Genomic DNA, 14,823 nt, shown 5'->3' on the forward strand with positions numbered 1-14,823 from the left:
TGGTTTCACCTTTAGCCTTTTGTGATATCACAATACTCCCATGGTAAATCTTACAACCACGGAATGTAGTGCTGGAGGGAAATGTGTGGTCCCAGAACAATGTTTTCAAACCAGTAAAGTCAATGGCCACCAGAAGTTCTCCACCCCCGTAACATTCAGCCTATTTATTTAGAGGCTTAGCTGTTGGCACCCAAATTTGAAAATGTTGGCCTTAGCACACTTATTCTCCCACAACTGTACTCTGGAGGGGATTATCACATCAGCAGAAACATTCATTGAGAAATGAGTCTTCGACAAAACCCTTGATGGTTGTTCTAGTGCCATTGCACTGTCTGCTCTGTTTCATACTTTATTGTTCTGTGGATCACTTTGTGAGAGAGAGATGCTCTGAGACCCACTGCTCCCCATAGCAGCCAAAACATTTCATTCTGTATGTCAACGGGACCACAATGTGAGATCCAGTGGTCTGAAGCTAAAGCAGGACACGTTTAGCTCAGGTCATTGCTGCCTGTAATATCTCCTTTGTTCTGTCACATAAGCTGTCCTCCTCCCCTTGGAAACAGAGTGAAGAAGGAGAGAATGACTAAATCGTGCTCTGCCTTGAGAAACAGCAAAGTAAAGCCCATGGTTAAATACCTGAGGAACATGCCTCCAAGATTATCGCTCTCAGGGCATCGCAATTCAAGGCTGGGCATAAGTGGAGCCAGTTTACGTTCTGTTGATTGCAGACAGCCAGAAATCATGTTTGCAGCTCAACCACTGCCTAACTCCCTGGACTTGGCTTTGGGTTCCTGGAGCTCTAAGCAGCCATATGTTAGCAGAAAGAGGGAGGGAGGCAGAAGCCGGGCTGTACTTTGACAACCCGTCTGTCCACACAAACTACTTCGCCAAGCGAAAATCCCAGCTCTGGCTTGTTTAATGATCAATTCCCGCAAGTGGCAAGCTAATCAGTTACCAAGTCAGTGATTGTCTCTCTGACACTCTACTGCTTTCTCTGGGGCTGGGCAGGAAGCGTCGGGATGATGGGTGACAATTCCACCGCTGGATCAGTTACCCCTCTGCAGCCGTTCAATGTTGCTGACATTCTTGTCATCGTGGCTTATTTTGCCTTGAACGTGGCTGTGGGAATATGGGTAAGAGGGTTTTTTGTTTGTTTAATTTGCTGTTATGTACTTTAAATCTTTGCAATTTCTGTCTCCTCTCTCAGGACTGGCTTCTCAGGTGCCACCTGAAAGGATTGGGAACCTTGTTTCTGAAATCCTCATTAGTTAATTGTTTTATTTTACTATTGCACCTTAGCAACGCGCCTTTCTGGACTTGCGCCTGCGAGGTGCTGCGGGTACTTAGCTTCCACTCACTCCATCCCAAAGGTTCCCAAAGTGCTTTGCAAACTAAGGCCCTGATCCTGCAATCGGGTCCACCCACCTGGCTTGGATTGCAAGATAAGGGTCTACACTCCTGATCCTGCAACCTAGTAGTTCTCAAACAATTAAAAAGGGATCCTTATGTGAGATGGGGTTGCCAGATTGGGCCCCAGACCTCTCTGGTGGATCGCAGAAAGCTGCGGTTTGATTACCAGGGGTTGCTGAGCACCTTGATAATCAGCCTGCTCCTACGTATCCTGCGCCACAACAGGGTGGAGAGGGGAAATTTTGGCCCAGGGAAAGCTCCTACTCTTATTAAAAAATGTCTTGGCTTCTCAAATCTTCTCAGAGAGACCCCACCCCAGCAAACTGCAGAGAGCTCAGTTTATCTGCCTAGAAAGGACTGAGTCAGCCCAACTAGAATGTGAATCTTGCAGCTTTCAGAACATGTGAAAAAGGAGCGTGCCTGGGAGTATGTCTGCTGGGATCTGTTGCTCCTGGGACGTAACTGGAGGTGCTTACCTGGAAGAAGCCTGAGAGATTCTCAGATTTTTTCAGAGCATGACCCACTTTTTAGTACAGAATTGGTTTCATGGTCACCTCTCCTCCCATTCATAATTGTACAGACCCGCACCTTCCGTCCCTGGCATAGTGGAGCCTTTTATTTCAGGTGCTGCTAAGAGATCGATTGGGCTACCTATCTAATCTTATTTCCAGTGTGCCCAGGACTATACTCTGTAGGTGTCAAAATACTACAACCAATATATAAAGCAAAGATATGTTAAACAGCCCCTGGACAGATTGCTTTTATGGTATTTTTCCCTTATGCCTTTGACTTTAAGAGCTAAGGATTATTTCTAATTGCTCTCATTGAGAAATGCTGGCTGAAAGATGTTCACTGGATTTGCATGCTTAAAGTTAAGCATGTTGTGACAGACCCAGACCAGTGGGGTACGGGAGTCTGGTAGAGGGCAAATATACTGGTCACTGGATGAGTAGTTTTCTGTTCCCTGAGTGACCAGAGCAGGGGCTGCACTAGAGTAATCAGGAACCTGCTAGAACCAGTTAAGGCAGGCAGGCTAATTGGAACACTTGGAGCCAATTAAGAAGAAGCTGCTAGAATCAATTAAGGCAGGCTAATCAGGGCACCTGGGTTTTAAAAGGAGCTCACTTCAGTTTGTGGTGGGAGTGTGAGGAGCTGAGAGTGAGAGGGTGTGCTGCTGGAGGACTGAGGAGCACAAGCATTATCAGACACCAGGAGGAAGGTCCTGTGGTGAGAATAAGGAAGGTGTTTGGAGGAGGCCATGGGGAAGTAGCCCAGGGAGTTGTAGCTGTCATGCAGCTGTTACAGGAGGCACTATAGACAGCTGCAGTCCACAGGGCCCTGGGCTGGAACCCGGAGTAGAGGGTGGGCCCGGGTTCCCCCCAAACCTCCCAATTGACCTGGACTGTGGGTTCTTCCAGAAGGGAAGGTCTCTGGGCTGTTCCCCAACCCACATGGTGAATCTCTGAGGCAAGAAAATCCGCCAATAAGCGCAGGACCCACCAAGATAGAGGAGGAACTTTGTCACAATGTGCTTAAGTGTTTTGCAGGACTGGGGCTGGAGTACTCAGCGCCTTGCATGGCTGAGTCTTAAGAAGGCCAGGACACATGGCAGGTGTGGCCAGAGGGAGTCAGTCCAATAGATCCTGCTTTAACAGACATAGATGCATTTGCAAAGGTTTTTACCGCCCCTACATAATCCTTAACGGGAAATCATTCTTTCTATTTTTATGATGCTAATTGCTCAGCGAGACACGAGTAGAGGCCAAGTTAGAGCAGAACAGTGTCTCCTACATGGGAACAAATTGAGCAGCCTGTTCTACCTGTCTGGGGTCTGATATGTTTGTTCGTCAATCCACACACACCCATGTCCTAGTAGGAGGATCTATGGCTTAAGAAAGCACACCCCTCTCCCACTTGAGCTAAAGGAGAAGCTCTATTAGTTGTGGTAGTATTAGGGGCCTGCTCAAACATCCATTTCAGTCCATAGGAGGACTCCTGTTGGCTTCCCGGGTTGTTGAATCAAACCTCAGCGTAGGCAGGGTCCTCTGCCTCTGTTGGCCTCCAGCCATTGGATGTGAGTAAGTCTGAGTCCATCCATTGTAGGATGGTGGTACATCCAGGCCAAGCCTTTCTGCTCCGCACTGAGGCCGAATATGACAATCCTCTACGAGTCCATGGCCACTCTTGCCTGATTGGCTCTATCCTGCTCAGGGAGCTGCTACAGGCGTCGTATAATCGTATGGCCTAGTAGCTAGCGCACTTGACTTGGACTCAGGAGACCTGGGTTCTAGCGCAGGCCTGCTGGGAGACTTGGGCAAGTTTTTTTGCCTCAGCTTTACCATCTATAAAATAGGGATAATGATGCGGCCCTCATGTGTAAAGCTCTTTGCAATGTACTTACGAATAGCTCTAGATAAGAGCTAGGTGGTGGTGTTTATAATCATCCCTCAGTCACATGGCTCTTGCTAGCCATCCAAAGGCTCCTGGTTGCTCTCCAGGATGGGTTTACGGGAGCAGGGCTGCTTTCTTTCCATGCTGATCTCCGTTTCCTCTCAGTCCTCATGCAGGGTGAATAGGAATACGCTCAGTGGCTACTTCCTTGCTGGCAGGAGCATGGCGTGGTGGCCTGTAAGTAGATGCCATCTCTCTCTCTCTCTCTCTCTCTCTCTCTCTGGCTTCTCTTCTGTCTCTTTATGCAGGACAGTCCCCAGCAGTCGGGTCTCACACTTGGGCCTCTGTTGCAGAGCCATTGCCCCTATGAAAAGGAGGGAAGCGGGGTCTCCGGAGCAGTGGTGGCCCATGCTGTATCTACCCACCTCCAGTGCCCAGGGAGATGGAGCTAATATTATCACTCTTCATATATCAGGGAGTTGCAATCTTCTGCTGGATGTAGCTGCCGCCGTACATGGCTTGCCACATGGGGTACCTCTTGTAATACACTCAATTCAAACACCTTGCAATGAATCAACAGACATCTCAGATCATGCCCCATAATGCATAACACAGGAACACACTGGATTCCCACCAGGAGGCAGCCAGCATCTGCTCACCCCTGCCTGCCTTGGAGCTATGTCTCATTTCTCCAGTGGTGGGGTCCCTCTTCGCTGCTACCCCTCAGAAGATCTGTGATCTGTTGGGTCCTGCTAACTAGGACTCAGACCCCAGATCAATGGGATCTGTGCTTAACCTACCACTGCTCAGAAGGTTTACGGGCATCCAAGCCCTGTGGTCTCCTAGGAGATTTCCCTGTAGGCCAGTCTAAGCTTGGGTAGGGGCATTTGGAGCAGCAGGATCTGAATTCTGTCCCCGCTTTTGCCAAGCAGCCGTGCCCGGTTATGACGGCAGCGTGGTAACTCCCACAAAGTCCTAGGTGGCCCCAGATTTGTTACAACCAATATATTCCTTCCGCATTTCGTTCTTGTCTAGAAACGCAGGATGGCTGATCCCCTCCCCGTACCCTTTCCTTACAGCTCAGGTCTGGGCAGCATACCCCGGTAATGACATTTCTGCACTGCGGCAAATGCAATGACGTGTGATTCTCTGACAAGTGTTTGCATGAGGAAAGGAAGCCCTGGGCTCCCACATGCCTCCCAACAGCAAGAAATTCTGTTAGCGGCCTTGCGAGTGAGCTCAGGATTAGCTGAGTGTGCATGTCTCAGGGCGCCTCTTCTAGCCCCCGGTCCCTTTAAAACTGGAAGCTGTAATTGTGCCTCACAGGCCTGCTGACTACAGGAAATCATACAAGTCTTCCTGGCTCTGGGGCAGTAGACCCTGAGGGGCAATGAGATTCTTTGAGTGGCGGTGTGTTGTTTTGGATCCTTGCTTCTGAGGCAGTAGAGCAAAGCCCTCAGCAAAGGAGCTGGACTGGTGCCCTTGTTCGGAGCATGGCTTTGCCGTCTTTGGCTGGTGGATCAGCCCCACCAGCTTACGTGGAGATGCCTGGTGGCCAAGCTGGCTCCTTGCAGTTTGCCAGGCGCTGCAGCCTGCTCTGTGCCATCCAGGTGAGCCCTGTTTGAAACCCGTTCGGCTAACACGGTTCCGTTGGCGGCATAGACGGAGCTTGCTGTTGCCTGATTTTAGGGGTTTCATATTCTTGTGGATATAATATGGGTTACAGGCTTGCCAGTTGATCTGAGCAGTAGATAATAAGGTTCTTGTCCCAGAATCAGGCTACACAGAGTTTTGCAAGGACTCTCGGGATGTATGACTCAACTGAGAACAAAATACAGCCTCAGAGACTTTGATGGAGATAAATGGAATAATGATCAAATGGAAAAGTAATCAATCAGAATGACAAAGGAAATAATATTGTCCTAGAGGTACATGTGGTATTATACACCATAAAACTTCCTAGATTAACACACTCACACCCACCCTTGGTACCCTGGTGGTAAGAGACAAAGGACCAGCCTCGCCTCTGGCATGCCAAGAGAGTCCGATGGGCCAGGTTCCTCAAGTCTCGATTGGGAGGTGCAGAACTAAGGAGAAGCTAGAGAGCTGAAAAGCTATTGAAAGACTATAGAAGTTAAAACTAACCAACTAACATACATGGTGGTTTGCCCATCTTATTGAGCCTGACCACTGTGCCCACCTTCCATGTCCAAACTTAATTTCCTCACCCACAAAATATCAGGGTACACTTACCCTCTCGGCTGGCATGTTCATACCTATCATGACCATTAGCTAGCTCATCCTCACATCTCTTATTTCTGACTAACCATGTTATTTCCATGTTCTTTGTGGTGTACCTGCTGAGTTTAAAGAGGGCATAACTTAGGTAGTCATCTATCTATGCCAAAGGTCTAATTTGCTTTAACTCATCCTCACTTACCTAGGCTAAAGGCCCCGAACATATGAATGCTAACTTGCTTTAGCTCAACATACAGGATGTGACCTGTAGGATCCTTGTGGTACGGCCAAGAATGCTCTAGTCCAAATCTATAAATCTATTAAAAGAAAAACTCAAGCCCATAAGAGAAGATATATAAGCAAGCAACCAGGCTCACCCTAGGGGATACATAGCAAAGACGTCAATGCCTAGCTAAGCTGTGCGTGCTAATGCGCCTCCTTGCTTTTGGCCTGCAGATTGGAGCCTCCCTCTTTGCCAGCAGTGAAGGATCAGGGCTCTTTATTGGACTGGCTGGGACTGGAGCTGCTGGGGGAATTGCCGTCGCTGGCTTTGAATGGAATGTGAGTCACTTTGCCTTATTACGCTAATCGGTCACTGGAGCCACCTGGGACAGACAAAGCCTTACCCACCTAATGGGGCATTTGCACATAACCCCATTAGGGCTGATGGGGAAAATATGTGTAACCCATGCTAAGCTCTCGGTATCCCTCTATAGGTGGGGCCACATATAGATGTTTAGGAGCCTGCTGAGGTACCTGGTGCCTTAGTTCATGCCCTGGTAGCCCGTGCTTCCGGATCCAGAGATCCCAAGTCCAACCCCGGCAGACATCCGGACTGGGGATATTATGGCAAATTGGTAGCCCAGAAAAAGGCTCCCTGGTTTTCCAAGCATTTCTCCACTAGGGGGTTGGGCTCTGCATTAACGTAAGGCCTTAAGGAGTTAACATGATATCTCTGGTAACCTGTGGAGTCAGAAATGCCAGGTGCTAAGCGCTGAGATGGGGAGTGTCCATAGGGGAGTTCTGTATCCCACCCTCAGACACACCCATGCTCCACAGAGCCCGTGGAGATCTGAGTGTGCATCTTGAGGTGGGGCTGGGCCTAGCTCAGGCCTCCTGCAGGGACCCAGTGACGTTGCTAACATTAAGCTGGAGGCCCGACAGAACAGTGATTGATCAGACTCTGCTGTGCCCCTGCTTCTCCATAGGCTACCTATGTCCTGCTGGCGTTGGCCTGGGTGTTTGTACCAGTCTACATCTCCTCGGGGGTAAGTACAGTCGGAGTATACCGGACACAGCCGGACAGCCCCACTTTCATAGCCATTACCAGATACTGTCACTGGCTGGCTGCGACTCAGGGCAGGATCTGTGTGAACCCTAACCCTGGGTGAACTCTGCTCTCTTTGCCTGAGCCGGTGGGAAATAGACCCCACCAGCCTGCAGGATGGGGTCCATGACACACACCTGGGCAGTTCTGGTTCCGCCCAGGAGAGAGCAGTGGGGTATGTGCGTGCACACAAGTGGCACAGCTCATTTTTTGCAAACGCTGATTCCTCCCTGAGGTGGTGATATTAGCCATGTTCCTATTTCTGATCGTATTGATATTAACAATTACTTTGTGGTGTTGCCGTGGTGCCTGCAATGAAATCAGGCCTCCCACTTGTAAGCCGAGCTCAGTTCTTAACTCATTGGTTAATGTCAGGATCTTAGAGGCTGAGGGGCTTTATAGCTTTAGCAAGGGGTATAAGACCCCAGACAGACTGGCTTTGTGCAGGGCCCTACGAGAAGCCAGAGGGATGGAGTCCTAGCGAGCTCCTCCCTGCCTAGGACCAAGCCCCTCTCCTAGCCACATAGCCTGCCTGCTGGTGCCCTTTGGAGTGCAGAGTGTGCCTGCGTGCTGGGTGGCATGTACCCTTTGTGGAGGCAAAAGCTGTGTTTGCCTGAGGGTGCCAAGCTCTTCACAAAGCCCCTTCCTCCCCTGGGTTAAGAGGGAGTGCAGCCATAATTCCTGGGCTCTGTTCAAGCTCCCATTAGCCCTCCCGGTACTTCCCCGTTCTGACTTGGGCTGCAGCTGCCTGTGGCAGGGGGCTGCCGTGCCGTGCAGTGACCCCTGCGTCTCTGCCGCTCAGATCGTCACCATGCCGGAGTATCTCCAGAGACGGTTTGGAGGGGAGAGAATCCGGATGTACCTCTCTGCCCTGTCACTCCTGCTCTCTGTCTTCACCAAAATATCGGTGAGTAGCCAGGACTCTGTATGGCACTGAGGGCTCTGAAACACGGTGTCCCAGAGGGCATTTGTCTGGCGCTCTCTGCCACTGAACACCTGGGGAAAAGCCATGCAAACAATCAAACCCGTCCGGGCGGGGGCTTGGCTGCTGTGATGGCGTTTAGGGATTTGATTTCCAGCAAGTGGAGACTTAACTTGGCACTCAGGCCCTAGAGGGTGGGAGAACTGAGGGAGAGCAGGACTCTGGGAGCAGGGCCGTCTCTAACTTTTTTGCCGCCCCAAGCAAAAAAAAAAGAGCGCCGCCCTGCCGTAACACCCCCCCCGCGAGCGCCGCGCCACCTGAAGCCCCGCCCCCCGAGCGCTGCGCTGCCCAAGCCCCCGCCCCCCCGAGCTCCGCGCTGCCCAAGCCCCCGCCTCCCCCGAACGCCACGCCGCCCAAGCCCCCGCTCCGAGCACCGCCCGGTGGAAACAAAAACAAACAAACAAACCCCTCCAGCGTTGCTCCACCGAACCAAAAAAAAAAAAAAAAAAAAAAAAAAACCCGAGCGCCGCCCCGCCCCAAGGTGCCGCCCCAAGCACGTGCTTGGTCGGCTGGTGCCTGGAGCCGGCCCTGTCTGGGAGGGAGCCCAGGGGATGCTATAAAACAGTGGTTCTCAAACTTTTGTACTGGTGACCCCTTTCACACAACAAGCCTCTGAGTGCGACCCCCCCCTTATAAATTAAAAACACTTTTTAACATATTTAACACCATTATAAATGCTGGAGGCAAAGTGGGGTTTGGGATGGAGACTGACAGCTCGCGACCCCCCATGCAATAACCTCATGACCCCCTGAGGGGTCCTGACCCCCAGTTTGAGAACCCCTGCTATAAAAGCAGCTGTTGGAGGTCATGGAGGAGGCGGAGCTGAGCACACAGGAGTTAGAAGAGTTGGGAACCAATGAGGGGTTGTCTGTACGCCAACAGCTAGGCCAGGTCTACACTAAACAGTTAAGTTGATCCCGCTGGCGTAGACAGCGCTAGGTTGATGGGAGAATTCTAGCTACTGCATCTCGGAGAGACACGTTAACTGCTGGGAGAACCCTTCCCGTCACTGCAGTGAGTGGCTACCCTGAGTGATGGGATGAACAGAATGATTGGGTTAGCGGCTGAGGAGTTGTTCTACCTCCAGCTGCTGTGTCCCCACTGCATCACTAGCTCTAGAGCAGAAGTTCCCAAACTTTTCTTGTTGCGTACCCCCTTCCAAATCTACCAGCGGCCCATGTACCCCTACCCCTCTCATCACTGATCCTTTGTATGTTCTTCTTCAAGGGGAGGGATAGCTCAGTGGTTTGAGCGTTGGCCTGCTAAACCCAGGGTTGTGAGCTCAATCCTTGAGGGGGCTGTTTAGGGATCTGGGGGGAAAAAATCTGTCTGGGGATTAGTCCTCCTTTGAGCAGGGGGTTGGACTAGATGACCTCATGAGGTCCCTTCCAACCCTGATATTCTATGATTCTTCACACTTCCTGGCTTTAGCCATCTGTGCATATTTCACTGTTATGTACGTACAGATACAGTGATAGTGCGCTGTGTATATTATCAACCCCCTCCCTAGGTTCTGAGCTCAGATTGGACAGGTGCTGGGCACCTGAACCCACGGTGATTGGAGGGGAGGGCTTCATACGTCCGTGTCTCTGTGTTCTCATTGGTACATCCTGAAGTAAATTAACTACTGTATTTTATATAACAAATTCCCACAGAATTGTAAAGCATCATCTGAGTCGCCTATTATGAAAATACAATAAATAAAATAATAAATCCACCATTACACAATTTCTCCCGCAAACCCCCCAGAGATGTCTCACGTGCCCTCAGCGGGACATGTGCCACAGTTTGGTAGCCACGAATCTAGAGTCAGCAGCACTCAGTTTCAGTCCATCCCTCGGGGACCAGCTAGCTCGAGCTCAAAGCACCACTTAACATGAGCTAGAGATTTTTGTGTGTGGACAGAATTTGGGTTGGGGCAACACTCGCGTCATACTTAGTGACGACCAGCCCTTAGAAGACGCTCAGTCCTAATAACTAGGACGTTTGGTACTTCGTCTTCCAAATGAGAGGCACATTTGCGATGATGTGGAGAGATTGATGGACAGAGATTAGGATCCCGAACCCACAACATGCTCAGCGCTAACTGGCCCATTCTTGGCAGCTTCAGCAAAGAGGGAAATGGGACTGAGGAACTGAATTCCCCTCTCCCTCGCCTGTCACTTCTCAAGCAGTGACACTTCCTGCTCATCTTGTGGAAAAATGTAGCTGTGAATGTCAATGCAGTAGGGAAGAAACCAACAGGGCTCAGTGGGAATTAAGCTAAAGACCTGTAGAGTTTAATTAAGAACAAGATCCTTGCCCTGGGGTTTTGGAATCATCCGATAAAATGGAGTTGCAGGGAGAGGTAGCTTTATTGCATTCCAGTGGATGGTCCAAACACCTGCACGAAGTGTCTGATTCCCACAGGGTATAGCTGAGTCCTGTCCTTATTCAGGGTTTCTAGAGGTTTCTAGACTCACACAGAACTTCTCTCTTCACTCTCCTGAGCTGCTTGGTGTGTCGTGAGTTTCTTGGGTGTAAATTGACCTGTAATCTGATGACACCAGCCTGGAGCATCACACCCAGGGGCCAGGCCCAAGGTGCAGAGTAGAGTTGCCTGTTTTGGTTGGATGTATTCCTGGAGGTTTCATCACATGACATGATCTTTAATGAAAGATTAATCTTTAATTCCTGGAGACTCCAGGTCGATCCTGGAAGGTTGGCAACCCTACTGCAGAGTGACCTGGGACTGCAGGCAGCAAGGGGGGGACTTAGATCTGAGCCACATCAATCCTGCACCCCCCAGAGAGGAAACAAATAGCTCAGGTGCAGAATGGAGGAAGAAATGTGCTCTAGGGCAGTGGTTCCCAAAGTGGGGTTCGCGAAATGTTACAGGGGATTCTCGGGGGGGAAAAAATTCCCTAATGGCGGACAGAGCTTTCCCTAGGGACCGCGGGCAGCACGGGGCCAGCAGCCTCCCGGAGCCCCTGGACTTCCAAGAGCGAAGCAGATCCAAGCCAGCATCTCTATCACACTGAGGAGATTTAAACTTCAAAACTCCTTCTAAGAAATGGAAAGGGAGGTGGATATCTTTTGCTGTTTTTAAAATGAAATAGGCAGCTAGTCTTGTTTTTAAAATTATGATGAACAAGTTTAAGCTTTGTTGTAACGTGCGTTGTTTGCCTGGACTGCTCAAGACCTGAATGTTTGTGTAGGAGGAACTCTTTGAGTTGGCTTCTTAAATATCTTCCTGCTGTTTCACATCTGATACTTCTTGATGAAACCTAGGAGCCTGGTCTTATAACAGGCTTATTCAAAGTGATACAGGCTACGAAAGTGAGATCCTGGAAGAGTGTTGCCATTTTCATAATGTAACAAAAACACTATAATGATAAATAATAATAAATAGTGTAAAAAGCAACAGAGGGTCCTGTGGCACCTTTGAGACTAACAGAAGTACTGGGAGCATAAGCTTTCGTGGGTCAGAACCTCACTTCTTCAGATGCAAGAAGTGAGGTTCTGACCCACGAAAGCTTATGCTCCCAGTACTTCTGTTAGTCTCAAAGGTGCCACAGGACCCTCTGTTGCTTTTTACAGATTCAGACTAACACGGCTACCCCTCTGATAATAAATAGTGTGTAATAAGAATGTCAGAAAAACAAATTGTTTATTTCCAAGATCACGGCTTTTATCATTTATACTCCGGTAAAGGAGAAAATCCCTGGAAATATTCATTTTTAGGAGGGGGTTCGCGAGACTTGACATTTTAGTGAAAGGGGTTCACGGGTGGTTAAAGTTTGGGAACTGCTGCTCTAGGGGGCCAATCCCACGTGGCCTCCTGGGATAGGGATTGGCTGATCTAATGCCTGGATCTGACGAGGTCTTGGCATGTGTACAGGTGAAACAAGAAGCCACTCGCACAGCGTCGCAGGGTCTGTGAAGCACTGTACCAAGGGATGTTACTGGTGAAATGTAGCTATTCCCCCACCAGGGGGCGCTCACAACCAGTTCACGCTTGTGCCCGCTCTGTGTAGTCTTGCCAACCCTCCAGGCTTTGTCCTGGAGTCTCCAGGCATTAAAGATTAATCTTTAATTAAAATGATGTCATGTGATGAAACCTCCAGGGATACATCCACCCAAACTGGCAACCTAGCTCTGTGTGTTCTGCCCACTCCGCTCTGGGTGGTGACTGCTGCCCCACTCCCTGCCCGCGTGGCATTCCCCAACACTGCCGCGGCTTTCCTCCAAAAAGGCTCAGTCCCTGGATTTGCTTCCAGGAGCCCCCAGGCTGGTTTGGGGCCTGGTTCTGAGTGCACTGTATCCTTGCTCTCCTGTTCAGCGAGATAAGGATGCCCGTGTCCAGAAGTTCCTTAAAATAAGGCTTGCGGCGCCAGTACTTAGTGGTGAGGAATCCACCAACCACGGCAGCCCGGGCCTGCCCGTCTCCTGGAAGGAGCCTTGCTCTCCAAAGAGGAAAAGCACTAGCAAGGAAATGTGATGTCACTGAAACTCCTCAATCAGTAACTGCCCTTTGATTAAGGTAGCACTGAATGGTACTGGGCCAGTGGAGCGAGGACTAGACTGGGAATCAGGAGACCCGGCTTCTCTTCCCAGCACTACTGCTGACCTGCTGTGTGACTTTGGGTGGGCCCCTTTTTGGGGCCACTTTTTTCCTCTCCCGCTCTTTAGTCTGAGCCAGGAACAGTCTCTTGCTGTGTCTGCACAGTCCCTGGCGTGGTGCGGCCCTGAGTTTGGCTGGAACCTTCAAGTGCTGCCTTGCTGATTATAATTTAAACAGCTCATTGTTCTAAATGGTGCTGTTCTTTCAGGTGTTGCTGTTTAAGGACATCAGGGACATCATTCTCCCTGCATGTATGCTTCCCCGAGCATCTAGAACCAGCAGGAGTGGTGCTGGGGACTCACTCGAAAGTGCCGTTCCCCGTGAGTTGGCCCAGAATCCATACTCCAGTATGACGCTAGGGTGCTGAGGGAGGTGCTGTCTTTTGGGTAAGAGATTAGTGACATTCTGATAAGCAAACTAGGGACATGTGGTCTAGGTGGGTGAACAACTGGTTGAAAGACTGTATTCGGAGAGCGGGTATCCATGGTTCGCTCTCAAACTGGGAGGATGTATCTAGTGGGGTCCCACAGGAGTTAGTCCTGGTCCGGTACTATTTAGTACTGTCATTGATGACTTGGACAATGGAGTGGTGAGTATGCTTATAACATGTGTGGATGATGCCAAGCTAGGAGGGGTTGCAAGCACTTTGGAGGACAGGACTAGAATTCAAATGATCTTGATAAACTGGAGGATTGGTCTGAAATCCACAAAATGAAATTCAGTAAAGGCAGGTGCAAAGGACTAAGGAAGGAAAAATCACATGCACAGTTACGAAATGGGGAATAACTGGCTGTGTGGTAGCACTGCTGAAGAGGACCAGGGGATTGTAGTGGATCCCTAATTGAATATGAGTCAGCAATGTGATGCGGGTGCAAAAAAGGTTAATGTCATTCTGGGGTGTATTAACAGGAGTGTCGTAGGTAAGTGGGGGAGGTAATTCTTCTGCACTGTGGAGGCCTCAGCTGGAGAACTGTGTCCATTTGGGGATTCACACCTTAGGAAAGACGTGGACAAACGAGAGAGTCCAGAGGAGAGCAACACAAATGACAAAAGGTTTAGAATCCGTGACCTGTGAGGAAACCTGGCCTGGTTGTCTGGAGAAGTCCGATGGGGGATTTGATAACAGTCTTCAAATAAGTTAAGGGCTGTTATAAAGAGGATGGTGATCAATAGTTCTCCATGTCCACTCAGACTAGGACAAGAAATAAGGGGCTTAATTTGCAGTGAGGGAGATTTAGGTGAGAGATTAGAAAAAACTTTCTAACTTGAAGGGTAGTTAAGGGAGGCTGTAGAATCACTGGAAGTTTTTAAGAGCAGGTTGGACAATCCCCTGTCAGGGCGGGTCTAGGTCTACTTGGTCCTGCCTCAGTGCAGGGGGCTGGACTAGATGACCTCTCGAGGCCTCTTCCAGCCCGACAGCTCTATAATTCTGTAAAACCACAATCTTGGCCACTCATTGTCACTAACGACCCTGGGGCACTTTTTCAGAAATTAGGGGTGGTTATCCTGGTGGCTTGGCCAAATTTCAGCTCAGGTAGTTGCATCCAGGCTCCCTACATTCCCCTGGCACTTTCAGCTGGATATGTGAACTTTCTTTCCTGCCCAAACCGAGTCACAAAGTGTTGCTTTGTGTTGTTGAACAGCTGCTGTGTTTTGCTTCAGAGGTGGCTGCATTTCATTGGTGGGTAATGTGATCCCTTTAGGTATAGTGTCAATATCAGTTAAGTGTGTAAGGTGCTTTGGGCTGTCAGATCATTTGTACTGTTTGGCCATTTTAGTCCCTCAGTATCTAGTAGATTGTGTCCTAGGAGCCTTTCCTCACTCATGCCACTTCTGTGTACTGCCCAGGAAAGATCTCCTCCACGTTCCTGG

General features: G+C 49.8%; 1 protein-coding gene across 5 annotated transcripts in view; it reads left to right on the forward strand.

Annotated features, from left to right (window-relative positions):
• Window positions 1-962: 962 nt before the first annotated feature.
• SLC5A10 (solute carrier family 5 member 10) overlaps window positions 963-14,823 on the forward strand; it is a 91,215-nt gene continuing 77,354 nt past the window's right edge. The window contains exons 1-5 of one of the 5 annotated variants that reach the window (XM_024102342.3): window positions 964-1,133; window positions 3,967-4,038; window positions 6,496-6,600; window positions 7,248-7,307; window positions 8,169-8,273. In XM_024102342.3, the coding sequence (XP_023958110.2) occupies window positions 1,020-1,133; window positions 3,967-4,038; window positions 6,496-6,600; window positions 7,248-7,307; window positions 8,169-8,273 (456 nt within the window). In that variant the 5' untranslated portion in view covers window positions 964-1,019. Of the gene's footprint in view, window positions 1,134-3,966; window positions 4,039-6,495; window positions 6,601-7,247; window positions 7,308-8,168; window positions 8,274-14,823 lie in introns of all 5 variants that reach the window. The other 4 variants (XM_005289186.4, XM_024102344.3, XM_065560213.1 and 1 more) reach the window with 4 other exon arrangements.

Source organism: Chrysemys picta, chromosome 10 (genome assembly GCF_011386835.1).
Source record: "Chrysemys picta bellii isolate R12L10 chromosome 10, ASM1138683v2, whole genome shotgun sequence".
In the NCBI taxonomy this organism is placed as follows: Eukaryota; Metazoa; Chordata; order Testudines; family Emydidae; genus Chrysemys; species Chrysemys picta.